This window comes from Coregonus clupeaformis, unplaced genomic scaffold, assembly GCF_020615455.1.
Source record: "Coregonus clupeaformis isolate EN_2021a unplaced genomic scaffold, ASM2061545v1 scaf0234, whole genome shotgun sequence".
NCBI classification, from domain to species: Eukaryota; Metazoa; Chordata; class Actinopteri; order Salmoniformes; family Salmonidae; genus Coregonus; species Coregonus clupeaformis.
This window is the reverse complement of record NW_025533689.1, coordinates 454,722-472,052: the sequence shown is the minus strand read 5'-3', so window position 1 is coordinate 472,052 and position 17,331 is coordinate 454,722. Positions and strand designations below refer to the sequence as shown.

General features: G+C 42.0%; 1 protein-coding gene across 2 annotated transcripts in view; it reads left to right on the top strand.

The window, feature by feature from the left end:
* LOC121543690 (myoD family inhibitor domain-containing protein) overlaps positions 1-17,331 on the top strand; it is a 145,260-nt gene that overhangs the window by 14,757 nt on the left and 113,172 nt on the right. The window contains exons 4-5 of one of the 2 annotated variants that reach the window (XM_041853797.2): positions 7,892-8,197; positions 12,730-15,538. In XM_041853797.2, coding sequence (XP_041709731.1) covers positions 7,892-8,197; positions 12,730-12,980 — 557 coding nt within the window. In that variant the 3' untranslated portion in view covers positions 12,981-15,538. Of the gene's footprint in view, positions 1-7,891; positions 8,198-12,729; positions 15,539-17,331 lie in introns of those variants that run through there. The other variant, XM_041853798.2, reaches the window with a different exon arrangement.

Sequence of the window (17,331 nt, the reverse complement as noted above, 5' to 3'; positions counted from 1 at the left end):
TCAGAAATTACCGTCATAATTCAAACACAAGGTTATTGGCTATGGAGAACGAAAGAAACAAAGACTATGGAGAACGAAATATTGATTGTTTTGCAGTGTTGGAGGAAGGATTTGAATACTGAAACACATTCAAATTATTGTCAGTTTTCTAATAATAAGAAAACACACAGGCCTAGATCTCATTCCCAAGTTTAACTGTCTTCTTGGAGCAGGTGTGCACAGAGCTCCACTATATCAACTCTACTACAAAGGCTCTGCTGCATTCCCTGAACAGCAATGCCCTAGTGCAGCTCCACTCTGTTGGCTCCCTTACCAACCCCACAACACAGCACAGGGGTAGTGCCTTGGAGAAGAGCGAAGGAAAGCTCTCTCACACACACACACACACACACACACACACGGGGGCCCACTTCAAATGAGAGTGGTGCAGGGGGGATTACTTGGCCTCTAACAGGGTTTTGGCTCCAACATTAAGGTTAAAACCCTTTTCTATTACAGAGATCTCTAGTGATGTTGCCCCTTCTGTGCCCCCATCGTGTTTGCAGGTTCACCACCTCTCTGGTAGGTCATTCTGTCAGGGCTCTGATCACTGGACTGTGACTGGGGACCCGGCTGGGCTGGCTCCATTCAGACACAGTGCAGACGGCGCTCCCCGGCTAGAGCTGAAATCAATACGGCCGTCTCCGTTAAAAACCCACTCAGAGGCAGACTAGCACCTCTGTCTCCTAGTCTGATCACACAGCTTAAGGCCCTGATTGGCACCTCTGAAGACAAAGACCATTGACCCACAGCTGTCCCATTAGCTTTGGTTAATGCTCAGATTGATACTGATCAAATAAAGGTACCATGTCAATAGATATTTTTTATAGACTGACTGCCCCATACAGACCCTATACTGGCTGGCTGTTATGGACTGCTCAGTTTTGCCTAGTTTCTTTTGTCGTTTTTTGTTGTTGCTGTGTGTTGATTTGAAATGCATCTGTCCTCCCTCCAGATGCATTGTGCCCCGTTTGAATTTCAAACAAGTCAGTTTCCTGTGGAACTTGTAGCTAACTTCATCATAGAGATTTAGAAATTGGTGGAATCTGTGAGTCATCGATTGAACTGAAACTGAAAATACTCCCTGTTCTCCTCATCCCTGCCCCCCCTCCCTCTCTTCACTCCACTTCTCTGTTGCTTAGTTTTGGTTTTGAGTCGTCAGAGAGAGGGTGGAGCACTCGGCGAGTATGGAGTCTAACCCCTAGGCCTGCTGAGTCACGTCATAATTGATCTTTCTAGAAAATGTGGTAGCTGCCTGTGTAAAGCCTAAATCTGTGCAAGATGTGCACTTTTTCAAACTTGTGAAGAGATTTTTACATTAGATTTGACTACATTCCTCTTGCTCTCAGATGTAAACAGATTGGGGAAAAATTGGGATTTGATGAAGCTTAAGACAGAAAAAAAGACCTGTGCTGTGTTTTATATCTTAGTTAAAATGGAGGGAGAAAAGACTGCATTTAGTGTCATTCAGCAGCGCTCAGGCTTTAAGGCTGTGATGGATGTCCTTGATCTGTTCTGTTATGCTACATTAGCACTACTCAAATTAGCAGCACACCAAATTCCACACAACACAAGAGGGGAAAAGAGAAGAACTTCAATGCCTGTGCGCTTTTGCCGTTTGTGCAATGTGAATGAATTTCCTCTCTGTGATTAATTTAAGAGAAAATGGCATCTCATTGGGTGTTTTAATGATTTAGATTGCAGTCAGACATTCATCTCGCCAAATGTTCCGTTTTGAAATCGAAGGATAATTGATGATAGCCTCCACCTTCCCCAAGAGCGCCTGAAAGGTTCAGGTCGTCGAATCAAGCTCTTGTCTTTCAAGTTGCCTTCTCCACTGTAAAATGTAATTAAGCAGAACAAGGTCCGAAGGGGTTATTTTTTCCCTCAATCAGCGGCGAAATTACCAAATTTGAAATGAGGAAATCCCAGACGCCCTGCTTTCCTTGTCATTGTTATCAAGAGAGCGCGAGAGGGGCAGTCTAAAAGAGGGAAGGAAAGAGACTGGGAAAAAAGGAAGCGAGGATGGCTCAGAATATTAAAACACTCAAGTGTCAGATCACTACAGCAGGTTACATTTGAATAACCAAATTTGAATGATTATTTGTCACAAAGAATTAAGTGTGCCACGGTGAAAAACAGCTGAGTAATAGTGACTTTCCTCATTCAAAACGGCAGGAAAATAAGACATGAGCGTAGATATGGTTTTTTCTCCAGGAATGAGATGCTATATTATACAATACCATCAGAATAGAGGATAGGTGGTCTAATAGAGTTACAACAGTTCTGTCACATAACATGTCACATCCTGCTGAAAGAGTATCCTATCAGAGAAGGTAATTTAGTTCCCTCAACAGGCACAGATGGCCAATCATCACTAGGCTAAGATAAATAGAGCTCTGTGTGATCAGTTGGAAGGTTACTTTTTTAGTATAGGAGTGATCTGACTTTACCACGACAACCACCACCGAGTCATCCTGAGATTGTCACATGTTTTATTCTATTGAAGCAAGATTCATTTTCCTGTTACGCTGCATGTGTTGAATGTCTTCCTTCTATACTAAATGTTATGGTGAATGCTAGTCTGTCTCCATTAATTACAGTTAGACTAGGCTAGTTGGACTAGCTTATTCAGGCTATTCTAAGTTACAGCACCCTAACACTCATCAACATTTTCACGCTAGATTTTCTATTTAATCAATTTGAATGCAATTAAAATGCAATTTTTACGCCTGATACTCGCATATACTATGATCACAGCCTGGGTTGTGTTGAGTTGGAATAGTTGAAAGGACAATTCATGATGATTCTGACATTGCGTGTCCATTCCAACAACCTGTCCTCCGACACAATAAAGAAAGTCCTTGTCACGGAGTTAGAAGGTCAAACCGTAAATGAGCATTGATATGCCGAAGGAAAATTTAAATCAGAGCCTTTGTAATAACATTCATGGTGCTATTTTTTCCCCCTTCTCTACATATAATTCCCCTGGTTTTGCGTCTATAAATATGGGAATGGGAGATGTATAATTTCTAATGAGAAAATATATCCCTTTGGATTGAGCAGCCCAGCCAGACAGACATTACAGGGGTGTTTGTTAGGAGGGGAAACGCCACCCCAGGCTGTTTAGGGGATGATGAGACCACTGCTAGGTCATTGGCACATTCACAAATTAGCATTTTGATCAACCAGGTATACGGCCAGAACATGTACATTGAGGGAAAAAAGTATTTGATCCCCTGCTGATTTTGTACGTTTGCCCACTGACAAAGACATGATCAGTCTATAATTTTAATGGTAGGTTTATTTGAACAGTGAGAGACAGAATAACAACAAAAAAATCCAGAAAAATGCATGTCAAAAATGTTAAATTGATTTGCATTTTAATGAGGGAAATAGGTATTTGACTCCTCTGCAAAACATGACTTAGTACTTGGTGGCAAAACCCTTGTTGGCAATCACAGAGGTCAGACGTTTCTTGTAGTTGGCCACCAGGTTTGCACACATCTCAGGAGGGATTTTGTCCCACTCCTCTTTGCAGATCTTCTCCAAGTCATTAAGGTTTCGAGGCTGACGTTTGGCAACTCGAACCTTCAGCTCCCTCCACAGATTTTCTATGGGATTAAGGTCTGGAGACTGGCTAGATCACTCCAGGACCTTAATGTGCTTCTTCTTGAGCCACTCCTTTGTTGCCTTGGCCGTGTGTTTTGGGTCATTGTCATGCTGGAATACCCATCCACGACCCATTTTAAATACCCTGGCTGAGGGAAGGAGGTTCTCACCCAAGATTTGACGGTACATGGCCCCGTCCATCGTCCCTTTGATGCGGTGAAGTTGTCCTGTCCCCTTAGCAGAAAATCAAATATGTTTTTCCCTCACCGTATATATGTAATGGATACGAAGATAAACAAACAAGTTACTAGAATAATTACAATTTTAAGTGTCTTTCAGTGATTTTGAAAGAAATGCTGCTGTTAGATTAGTTTACATGTTGTTTATCATATTTGTCAGTTTTTTTCCTGTGAGTATTCCACTTTCTACAGTGCATTTTGACTCACAAACCACAAGCATGGTGTATCTGGCTAGCTATTAGGAGATGGGGCTGGATGGATCTGTTTAGCCTGCTGACATGTGACATTTGAATAACTAACTGTATGCTCCTTGTGATAGGCATCCTAATAGGTCTCTGCAAACAGAACTCTCTCTCTCTCTCTCTCTCTCTCTCCATTAATATTAAAAAGGCTTGAGCCATAGAAACACAGCACTCTAGTTTTCACTCCAGTCCAGCTCCTGCCTTACGTATGACTTACAGTGTAGTAATGTGCAAATTAGAATTTCCAAGCTGCCCTGTTTTGACCTCTTAGTTATATTTCCGGTACCTGTACTATTTTAGAATTCTTGTTTATACAGCACATTTGAGTTGATGTTCATACATATTCCTGTGTCTTCCTGGTGGGTCCGTGTGATATACTCCTTGTGTCTTTTGGGTGCAATTTTGAATTCTTCCTATAGGACCTATTTTCTGCCCCACAAAAAAAACATAGGTGTTTATACACAGTTTTACATACAGAGCGATCCCGCACACAGACAGTAGTGCTCTCTAGGCGCATTGGCGCTGCGGTCCCCATGGCGTGGGGTACTACTAGCTGAAGACTTGGTGACAAATGGCAATTATATTTGTGTGTTCTTCATGAATCCATCAAACACTGGCCTTTTAAAAATGCTCCCAAGATATTTGAGCCTGTCGGATACAAGGGACCAAATTGGGATGCTGCTTAGACAGTCAAGAACCACTCACCCCCAGGTCCCTCTGATATGTTTGACAGCCTGTGTAGAGGAATACGCCATGTATTATTCAACTACAAATGTACACTCAACAGTTGTTGATGTGTTACATATAGGGTGGTTAGAAGTCCAATTTGAAGTGTTTTTTCCTCTCCTAAACATGGTGTTTTAATGCGATCTGTCAGGTTGTGTACTTCCACCAGCTCCAAACAAGTTTTTGTGGTAAACCACACAACTGTTTAATTTTAATCGCTTATGATTATTTAAACTTGTGGGAGTTGTTAATTTTTTATGGGGGATATGTTTTCTTGTCCGGATAGGAACACTGACTTTGCAGTGCATTTATATGACATAGGCATTGATATTGTATACCCGATCTATAGAGTATACAGTTGTTATCCAAGTTAATATTGTCTGTTGCTGCTTGTTCTATGTCTCTATTATTACCAGAAGGAGTTATACCGTATATTCTACTTGGTACAGTGTGGTTACATGGTTCATCATGTCATCTTTGGCAGGATCATCATTACCGTGATCAATGATTATGAATATTACCCTGTTCCTGTTCATTCATCTTAGTCTCCCATTGCCTTCTCTGGATAAAAATAAAACTCTGTTTGCCAGAGAGACTGGGAACCTGTACCTCGAAATGTGTCTTCACAGGCTCGCACTTGAACCACTTTCTAGGCTTTCTAGTGTGTCGGAAACCCGAACCACTGCTTTTTTTATGCGGTGGTTTCCTAATAACTATTTATACTTTGTAAATTGAAAGCTTGACTTTCTCCAAAGGGAAAGGTAATTATGCTGGCTGAGGCAGAGAATAGACAGACTGTGGTGTGGGTTGGTAGTTTGTGGATGCCTCCATGACCTCTGTATGAGAAAAGAGACTGCTTTATTACATCAGCTGCTATGGGTGATTTATTTCATAGACAAGTGTCGTCTTTTAGGCCAGAATGTGGCGTCACATAGGCCTGCCTACATACTTCAGTAAAGGCTATTGAGTTTAAGATAACTTAAGAAAAACGTTTACCCCTTTTTCTCCCCAATTTCGTGGTATCCAATTGGTCGTTAGTCTTGTCTCATCGCTGCAACTCCCCTACGGACTCGGGAAAGGCGAAGGTCGAGAGCCATGCGTCCTCCGAAACACAACCCTGCCAAGCCGCACTGCTTCTTGACACACTACCCGCTTAACCCGGAAGCCAGCCGCACCAATGTGTCGGAGGAAACACCGTCCAACTGACGACCGGAGTCAGCTTGCAGGCGCCCGGCCCGCCACAAGGAGTTGTTAGAGCACGATGAGACAAGGAAATCCTGGCCAGCCAAACCCTCACCTAACCCGGACGACGCTTGGCCAATTGTGCGCCGCCTCATGGGTCTCCCGGTCATGGCCGACTGTGACACAGCCTGGGATCGAACGCCTCAGCGATGCAGTGCCTTAGACCGCTGCGCCACTCGGGAGGCCAGTTTAAGATAACTTTTGTACTGGTTATAGTATGGTGTGTTCGCTGCCGATTCTGAATTCCACCGTTACAAAATGTGCCTTATTACAGAATAGATTGTTGATGTTCACTATGTAAGAACAAAGTTGATATTTCACAAGTTACATGTGGATATGGAGAAAGAAAACAACAAGCAATTGTTGAATCTCCTTGTTAGCCATTCGTAGTTTATTAACAATGTCACACAAAAAGCTGTCAAATCCATCATCCTGGGTTTAAATCGGAGCATAATAAATTCTCCTTTGTGCCAGCCAGTTGTCTAATTCAAATTGCGTAGAAACCTGATCCCAAAAGTCTATATTTGTTTATAGAGGCAGCATGCGGACCACTGTACGAGGAGACAAAGCAGTGTCTGTTTTTAATTGCATTGTTTTACATCTACATTCTCGTCAGATAGGTCTCCCTGGGTGCTGAGAGTGTGTTGTAAAAAAGAGGTGGGCTAGAACTCGATTTTCCTTTCTCTTGTTAACAATAATTGCACTAGTTGGTGAGCACACAGGAAAGAAAGAACGGAAGAACTTGCATATTCAGATCGCTGTTTGGTGCATCCACTTTGACTTGGAGAAGTTCAGGTACAGTAGTAGCACTCTACAAATCAACACTAGATCGTGTGGCTGTCGCCAACAAAAAGTTCCCATGTGATTGTTGTATTGCCGTACGGGCCGCCACTTGTACAATACAGCACTCGCACCCTAAAATGCAGAGTTTGTAAGAAAAACGAAAAAAAGAACGGGGTAGAAACCCTAAAAAAGAGATGAATAATTCAACGGAGATCAATAAGTCACCATGCTGCTACTTTTCTCTGCTTTCCTTTCTGGTGCAGATGGAAGGCAATGCAGGAGCTAGCTCCCTGTAGAGCTGAATGTGCAGGAGTCGCTTCCCCTTCTTCCACTGGAAATGTCACCGCTCCCTTTATTTTATCAGATGGCCCGACGTTCATTCTTCGGTGGTTGACTCTTCATGGCTGGCTGCTGCCTGTCACACGTGGCGCGACTGTAAGAGTGTAAAGAGCCAGAGCTATGAGAAAGGGGAAGCTAAATCACTACTCTACTGTAGCAGAGGCAGGAATGCAGGATCAGTCTCTCTCTCTCTCCATCTTTCTCTTAACTCACCTGGGTGCTGCTCCAAGAAAACGCTTGTTCCCTCACTGTTCACCTACAGGGATACTGTACTGTGTGATCATGTGGCTGTGTGAGGGTTGTATCCTCTTCTGTGCTTCTTTATTTGTAAAGGCTCCATAATGGCTGTACAAAAAAGGAGAGTTATTTAAGGTTTAGCCTCGGGATTCCCGTATCTGTTCTGATGGTATGAAAAGATCAAAATGAGAAATCTTGAGGGTTACAAAAAAGTTACCTTAAGTGACTTATTTGATACTTGTCACCCAACATAACAAAGACAGTCAGTACCTTGAACGTTCTAAACATCCTCCTCATACCCAGAATCTAGCTATAAAACCTTAGTAGAGAATAAATGCGATGCTCTCAGTCAAACATGCTGCATGCTGAAAGCACAGTAAGTGCTCTCTAACTGAAAAGTGTGACATTTAAAAAATAACTTCTCCCATCCAGCTCAACCTCAGCCGCTGCCCCAGCCAACCACGTCTGCGCAGGGAGAGCCCGACGAGGGAGGAGAAGATGCTGCTTCTGCCAAGAGTCAAAATGGCCACCAATCCTCCACCGGCCTGAGTAACGGCGATGGAATCCGCCGGAAATGTTCCTGTGGGGCGGAGCAGCACAGGAAGCAACACCCGTCGCCCGGCATCTCCCAGAAGATGCAGAGCCAGCTTCGTTCCAGCCTGTCGGTCAACAGCGACAGCAGCAGACGGAGTAAGGGAAGCTCCACCGGATCCCAGAAGCCTGGGACGCTACCAGAGGGTGAGTTATTAGTACTGGACGCCGACTGTACACGCAAATACTCTGTCTTATATAGAACACACACACACTCTCACCAGGAGGTAAGTACTGTGCTCCAACTTCAGGTCATTAGAGTCACTCACACACTAATAATCACACAATGAACACACACTTCCCTCATCTGCTTGGCTTGACTGTCCCCTAACACTTCATCAACACCTTTAGTGCAGGTCTTCCCCTATTAACATGCCATTTGTCAAGGGGACAGAATAGACGGTCAAAAGTTGACAGATTATCTCGGTTCTCTTATTTTAATGATGAAATTGGTCAAGGCCTGCCTAATATGGCTTTATTTTCCTCAACAACCGAAAGGATGTATTTTAGAATTCAGGGGGAACCATCATTTTCTCAGGTGTTGTGCGGAGGTGAGTGCAGTAATGAAGGTGATTGGTGTTCTGAATGACTAATGGTCAGCAAGGTGTGACCTTCTAATGAGGCTGAGCCGCCCAGGGTGCCTGCGAAGTGCCATCCCTCCTTCCACACCTCCTTCCCTCTGCATGGGTCTGTCCTCCAGTCTCCAGCCCGACTGTGGCTCCTCATTAACAGTGGCTCTGTCCATCTGGGAATCACACACACATCCTCTTTTTACCTTGTAACGGCTGTCTGCTATCTGTTATCTGCTATCCATTATCTAACCTGCCTGCTGCTCCCGGCTTATCATCGCCTCGTCTCTCAGTCCGCTCGCTTTGTCTTTTACTTTGTCTTATAGAGGAAGAAGGAGAAAAAATAAGATGGATGATAAGTGTGAAATATGTGATACAGTGAGCTCTAAAGTATTGGGAAAGTGACACATTTTTTGTTATGTTGGCTCTGTAGTCTAGCACTTTGGATTTGAAATGATACAATGAGGTTAAAGTACTGACTGCCAGCTTTAATTTGAGGGTATTTTTGTCCATATCGGGTGAACCGTTTAGAAATTACAGCACTTTTTGTACATAGTCCCCCCATTTTTAGGGGACCAAAACTATTGGGACAAAATTCACTTATGTGTATTAAAGAAGTCAAAAGTTTAGTATTTGGTCCCATATTCATAGCACGCAATGATTACATCAAGCTTGTGACTCCTACAAACTTGTTGGAGGCATTTGCTGTTTGTTTTGGTTGTGTTTCAGATTATTTTGTGCCCAATAGAAATGAATGGTAAATAATGTATTGTGTCACTTTGGAGTCACTTTTATTGTAAATAAGAACAGAATGTTTCTAAACACTTCTTTATTCATGTGGATGCTAGTCCTGAATGATACCCTCAAATTAAAACTGACAGTCTGCACTTTAACCTCATAGTCATTGTATAATTTCAAATCCAATGTTCTGGAGGACAGAGCCAAAACAACAAAATACTTTTGGAGCTCACTGTAAATGCGTTTTTATATGGATTGGGGAATTTGAGATTGTTTGTCTTCATATTTGATATATGCAGCATATTGATGGTAGGGCTAAGGCTGACAAGTGATATAGAGTTCCCTATAAATAAAAGGTATGATACAAGTTAAATATTCACCAATGATGTATTCCACAGAGGTCATGTTTTTCTTCCACATCTTAATTGGCAAAGAAAAATAGCAACAGTTCAATAAGTCTGTCTCATTACAGCTTTTGTGTTGGTTATTTTTCGACTTGTGTTTTCTAAATCAATATGTTCACACTCAAGTATTTATTTCCCAGCGGAAAACAGCAAGCTGTTGTGTTTTAATGTTTACATGGATTACCATAATCTGTTTGCCTGTGAAATTAGCTACTAAACAGCCCCTATGAACACTATAATAATAAAGCTCCACTAGAAGGGAACCTAGCTCAGGGGATTCTAGAGCAGAGCATTCTTGGCACATTTTCTCTGGCACAGAAGTAAAGCTGTGATAACAGCTCTGTAGACGCTACTGACTTAAGAGTCGTTTACCGCTTGTCATTTATTCAGGCTGGGGGTCGGTTGGGGCCTTTTGTGGTTTTTATTTGTTGTATAATCAATTATGATTTTTGAGCTCCTTTTTAAGTCGCATTCAATACCTTTTAAGGCCTTTGTGGTGACTGATTTGGAATACTTTCTTTGCGCCAACTTCACCCCTTGGTTTGTGTGTATTTTCCTCGTAGCCACAAGGTTGACCCTCATTCATGCATTATGGACTTGCACTCTAAAGACTACTGCATGGGGTGGGTCTCTCCTCTCAATTGTTATCTCTCACCCTCCCTCTCTCCCTCCCTGTGCCGGGCAGGCAGCTAGGCAGTATCCTGGCCCTCCACCCAACAGTCTCTCTTCATTTGAATGTTTTCGCTTGGCTCGATGGTGTGCACCCATTCCAGCTTGTTTTATGTCATGCTGTTCCTCTTTTTGATGTGAGCCTTTGGAGTTTTTTTCCAGATGTCTCAAACCATTTCCTCTGAGGCGCTCGCTGCTGTTTTTGGCCCTCCAGAATCTGGGCATCTTCGCCGCGGCCTGACATTAAACATGAACTCTCTCTCACTGAGGCGGTGTCAATTTGCGCCTTATTTTTCTTTGTGGTAGGAGAGATGTCTGGCGTTCTTGTGTACATGACCCAGCCCCCCTCGCCACCTTCCTCGCTCCCTTCTGTACGGCTCTCACTAATCGCTGCTGTTGAATTATACATCCAAGTGAATAGCTAACTAAGATGCCCCAACTGCTTGATGCTACGGACTGTATTTAGATCATTTTGTATCAGAACATAGTGTACTGTGCTGGTACTAGTTTAATTATTGTAAGAGGTCTTTCAAGGTTTTAGATGCTTTGAGATTTCATCATTTGACATTGGCAAAGTTCTACTCATTTCACTTTCTCTAGTAGTACACAATCACTTTAAGCGCTAGAATACGGTGCACAATATGTATAGGCACAGTATCATGAATGAATGTTTTTTTAAATAACTTAATGTCATCGTTTCAAATACTGAAATATGAAGCATTTCTTCTAAAGAGTCTCCGTTGTAGTTGCCTTTTGATAATCAGCGTTCACCTTGGGGAACACAATTGTATCGTTTCATGTTGGCATTCTCTGGTTTGTATCCGATACAGCGCTACTGGTCAAGCTCTGCGGCCTGCCTGTGTGAGGGAACAGGAAAAAAAAACGACTTTGATTAAACAAACATGAGCATTCAGCGTTCCTCAGCCCGTCCCATCCTCTTCTTTTCCTTCTCCTTCGCTCTCTTCCTCAAACCCTGTCTTTCTGACAGGCTGAGATGGTCTGATAAAAGTTATGCAAATGCACTCTGTTTGTACTGGCATTTTTCTGCATCCATATCATGTCTTGCAGCTCCAAAGCTCTGCTGGGCCTTGTGTAGAGGTGCATGTTCTGGCCGGAGGGTGTGGTGGGGAGAGCCTTCTCAGCTCCTTGCATGGTACAGAAAAAAGCATGGCAGAGGAGATCCGTGACTTAGTACCCAGGACTTAGTACAAAGATGATCTATTCATTTCAACTAACATTGTTTAAAATGCTTGCATGTGCTTTGATTATTTTAATGCTACCTGTTCTTTACTTATTGTTTTGCTTAAATCTGTTGTCCGTCCGACAATGTTTTGTTTTTACTGTGTACCACCTGACTTTCATGTAAAGGATGTTAGTGCACGACATCACTTACTTTCTGTAAAATATTTAACACCACTGAACAAAAAACGGAATAATAAATTCCATTAAATAAAACAACAGAGAGTTCTCCATCCGTTCATTGGAAAACAACAGTGATTTGGTGTCATGCTCCCCAGCCACGTAAAAGGTCTAAAAAGAGGTTCAATGTTAATCAGTGATGAGGAAGACGGCAGCATTAGCACAACAATTTGCCAGGGAGAAGAATTCGGACTTTGCTAATCAGCTTTACGTAATCAAGTCTGTGCATTTGCATGATAATGCCCCAATTATTCAGAAAGCTGCTAATCAAAACCCCAAAGTGGAATTGAGTCCCTTTGGAATTCTTCCTGATTCCCTTTGGCTCTCCTTCCTCCTCCCTGCTTAGTCTGCTCCTTCTACGCAACTTACACTCTCTCTTATGCACCTGAATGCACACACACAGGTGCATGCCCACACAATACACACACATACACAGTCATGGACACAGTTTCATCCATAGAGATACAATATTCTACTATTGAATATAATACTGTTGTTCCATTTTCATTCTGTGGTGTCATCTGTTTTGTTTTGTCAATTATTTTGTCATTTAATAGTGATAGTCTGTTATATTGACCTATTTAATGTAAGGACATTATCATACTGTACGTGTCGGTGTAATTGGTCAGTCTGATTTGTGACTGTATAACTGCCTGAGCCCTGCTCAAGGCTTCTGATTTACAAAGGACCAGGGATTAACACGCTCTGTTCCAGGCAGGGGTTTCAATCAGATTTTTTCCCACTGGCTTTTTAATAGGCTTTTGTTCTTGTTTTCTGTTTGTTTTCTTTGTATTTGATCATGCTTTGTGTGGTTTTCTGTGTTTTTATTCATCCTTCATCCTCCATCCATCTCTATGGACATGGTGTGTGTTGGACCCAGACTGCTGTGTCCACTGCATCCTGGCCTGTCTGTTCTGTGAGTTCCTGACCCTGTGCAACATGGTGGTGGCCCAGGCTAGCTGTGGCACTTGTACCTCGGAGGCCTGCTGCTGCTGCTGTGCTGAGGACATGGGAGACGACTGCAACTGCCCCTGCGACGACATGGACTGTGGCATCATGGACGCCTGCTGCGAGTCCTCCGACTGCCTGGAGATCTGCATGGAGTGCTGCGGCATCTGCTTCCCCACATAGGAAGGACCATGATGGGGGATGGGATTGAGAATTATGGCCGTAGTGCTACTGCTACCTGTACTTTACACTCCAGCAGAGAGGGAGGGAGAGAGGAAGTGTGTGTGGGCTAATGGGGTGTGTGTGTTCGCATGTGTGTGTGTGTGTGTGTGTGTGTGTGTGTGTACAAGTGCTTGTGTGTGCCTTCGATATAAGCCCACACAGAGAGATGTATTCATCTACACTGGGCCTCTCTGCCAAGCAGGGGCCAAAAATAGTTTATAAATGCTTTTGTTACGTACCACAAGTATAAACATGTAACATGAACATTTAATTTACCTAAGTGTGTGTTTAATGTTGACAAATATGTTAATCAGCGCTTTAAAAAGTATTACCTTAGATGCCTTATTGAATAGGAAGATCATCTCTATCACTTCAGGAATACTGTCCGACTGACATCTTTGCCTTGAAAGTTTTCTTCTTTTTCACTACCAAAATGTCAATTCCTGACACTAAACCAAAGGAATACATGTTTTACCTTCATATTTAGCAGCCTTTTAGTGGTTTTAGTCAGTACTGACACTGTAATAACTTTATGTGATGTTTCTGGGATGTGTTTTTCCTATTCATATTAATACACTTTAAATTAGAGGCCTACAAGACACACATTCATGAACAATGTGCAACAACAGATCAGAACAGCCGTAGTTATAGTCCATATCTACTGTAGTTTGCAAAATGATACGTATTGAAAAGCTTCATGTAAAGAAAGATTGAAGATCAGCACTAAATCAGGTAGATTAGTGTATACCTTTTCTGTTAACAATGTATTTAATCCAGATATCAGTTTTTGTTCTGTACCATTTTAAATTGTGTAAATAATGTACGTGCTTTGTAGGACACATTTTAGTTGTCTTTTGGATTCAAGTGTGCTTGAGTTACTTACAAAACTGCACAAATGGAGCTCCATTACGTATAACCAATGCTAATCTCGTACACCCAGAACTAAAGTCTCTGTTGCTTGTTAGTTGTCGCATCCCAGAGTTTTTTGACAGATGTTACGATACCATTTATGCTACGTAGTCTGTCCACGAGAGATTAAACTTCTGCTAATACCAAAATATCTACCTGTATCAACAAATCTCTTTGAGAAGGGTTGATGGATGACAGGCATGGTTAACTATAGGGTTAACATGGAGTTAAAGAACATGTGAGTTGTCAGGCTTTGGAGTATGCTGCCATTGCTGTTATTAGATCAGAGGAGATTTTGAGTTAGGCCTTCCGTCAGCAGTTCACTCCAGATATGAGTAGTATTATTCTTGTCAGATTGTTCCTGATTTTTGGCCTGATATAACTAATGATTAATGAACATTTGAGTTATACTGTAGCGTGCGCCCTCACGCAATGTTAAAGCCATGTTGTTGGAAATAATGGTTTTAGTCTATCCTAAAGACTCACCATGGTTTTCACCTGTCAGTCTTTCAAGCCCTGAATTTACTGGATATACATTGGAAATACTGGCTTCCTGGAATATACAAGGGATAAGAAATGTGTCCGACTGGTGAATTGCACAACATTTTCTCATTGTAGAAAACAAAATGTTATGACAATCATGTTTTTATATTGTTGACAATCAATTATTTTCTCAGTCTTACACTCACTTTGATTACATACTGTACGGTACGACTGTTACTTCTGTGATGTTATTTAGCATGTATTTGGGATACTGCCTCAGTATTACTTGTTGAAATGCACTCTTTAGAAACAGAAAGTGATAAGGAATTAAAACATGGCTGACCCTGTTTGCCATAAGCGGCTTTTGGATTACAAGTGCATGACTCGCAACACAATAAGGAAATATTCTGGGCTGTCAGATTCAGAGGAGAAGAGAATCGTAAACTAAGGCACAACATTTTTTTCAGCAGATTATTTTTTTCTCTTCTTAATTCTGTGTATCAAGTTGAGTTTGTGGTGAATCATTTTCTCAGTCTCGAAGAAGAGATTTGCTTTGATGTTGTTTTAGTGATACTTAACACAGGGACTCATTAGTGTGTTGCTTTTCTAAATGGGAATGTTCCTTCACTTCACACCATCAAAGATAATGCGCTGTCAAATCTTAGGCCTACTTCTCTAATGGTGTATTGTTATTATGTTTAAAGGAGTTGGAAGGACTCCTCCGCAGACCTCTTTTAACATTTGTATGATTAACTAACACGCTCTTTCTCTGGATATTTTATTCTGGATATACAGTCCTATTAACAGGAACAACACTAGATAATGTGAAGACTTCTTCTCCAAGCATAGTATTTACATGTTTATCTTTTTTCTCAAACTGTAGTATGTTTTTATATTCTGTCCACTACTTGATCTGTATATGATATACTGTACCGTCTTCACCTTTTCCATCTTCTATAACATTTTACATTTTATATTTTAGTCAGTTAGCAGACGCTCTTATCTAGAGCAACTTTCACTGCTATAAGACCTCTTTTCACTGCATTTAGCATACAACACACTTTGTAGGTTGTTATACATTAATTCAGAATCATGTTTGAAATAATAAAAAAAGATTACAATAAGTATGAATGTTGTTAATGTACTTATCTCTTGTCTTCAGATTTGCTATGAGCCATTGTGTAACAATTCCTGGCATGGAAGCAGATCTGTTGGCGCTTTAGCCAACTGTTTTGTCACTCCTTGTCATGCCATACATAGTATTGGCATGAGATGAACATATGGCTAAAGCACAAACCGATCTGCTTGTAGGCTACCAGTATGTTATAGATATGTCATATGTACTGTACATCCTTATTTGGTGGGCAGCAGTCAATGTGTGGTGGTCTCCAAGTCAAGTCTGTGTGCTCTCTTCTTTGACCAACTCTATTAGCTGGTATACTGTAATTGTACTGTCTGCTTTCCAAAATACATATGAATTGGCAGTTAGTTACTATAATCCCTCAAATTGTGTAATATTACATTTTTTATCAATCTATAGTGTAACATTAAATGACACCGGTGTGTCATGTGGGGGTCAGTAGTATGACTACAACACCGACCAGAGAACCTATGATACTCTACCTGTTACGCTACCGTCCTTTTTCATCTTCCCCACCATTCATCACTCAGAGACAATAGGTAGTCTGTAGTAAGGCTCAGTGTGGCTCCCCTCCACTCTGCTCTTTATTAGAGAGCCTCTCACGTAGACGCAGCGGAGGAACACGGAAACACGGCCACCAACACTCGGCGAGGTCAGCAGGGACCATGGAGACCACGGGCCCCCTGCTGGGTAGAGCACAGCCCTGACCTTTGACTGACATAACCTCCTGTTAACCTCTCAATTAACCCCCGTGCCCAGCCCACCTGGCGATGGGGTGATGATGGCAGGCGAACCACCTGCAAGCTAACAGAGACAGGGAGGATCCTTCCCTTTTGTCATTTTCTGCCCGGATACACACTGCCCAGGAAATTACCATCTTATTTCACTAATGCATTGTAAAATATCGGCCCCGGCCCCCGAAAAGCCTTTCCTTTCTGTATAATCACATAGGAGTACTTTCTTTCACTCTTTTTTTCGTTCTCTTTTTATGAGCGGAAAATACGTGAAAACCCCAGGTGTGTAAGTGTGCAATGACCTTTTCACAAAGTCACCCACCTTTCCCGTCCTTTTAATCATTCCCCCTCTGTTCCTGGCTGTGCGAGTGCCTGTAATGTCACAATTAAGACGCATCCATTGCTTCTGTTTTCGGTCTTGAAATTTGGCGCTTCTTGGACCTGGGGTCATCTCTCTTACAATATTAAATAAGTCAGAGTGCCTTGCCACCCTCATTCTCTTTCTCGCTCTTTCTCCTTTCTCTCTTCTTTCTGGGTGGGATGGAATTGTCACTCAGAAAATGAATGTCTGCTGCCCTTAGCCATGAGAACAAATTTATACCGTCACTTTTTATTACATAAAGGGACGGGGCTTTAATGGTGTTTTTAGTTGCATCATTTTCATTTTAGAGGTAGACTTCAGTCACATATTGATAAGATTAACCATACTGGTAATTTAATCTAATACAAGTAATTTGATAGGAACAAGAGGGTGGGTGCATTACATGGTCCTCTGTAGCTCAGCTGGTAGAGCACGGCGCTTGTAACGCCAAGGTAGTGGGTTCGATCCCCGGGACCACCCATACACAAAAAATAAATAAATGTATGCACGCATGACTGTAAGTCGCTTTGGATAAAAGCGTCTGCTAAATGGCATATTATATTATATGGCAATTTGCTGCATAGGACCGTGTCTCCCAAATGGCTCCAGCTATAGTACTCTTCATTTTGTTTAGCATTACAATGTATTTGTCTGTGCTTTTGTACTTCTGTCCTTTCAGCCCAT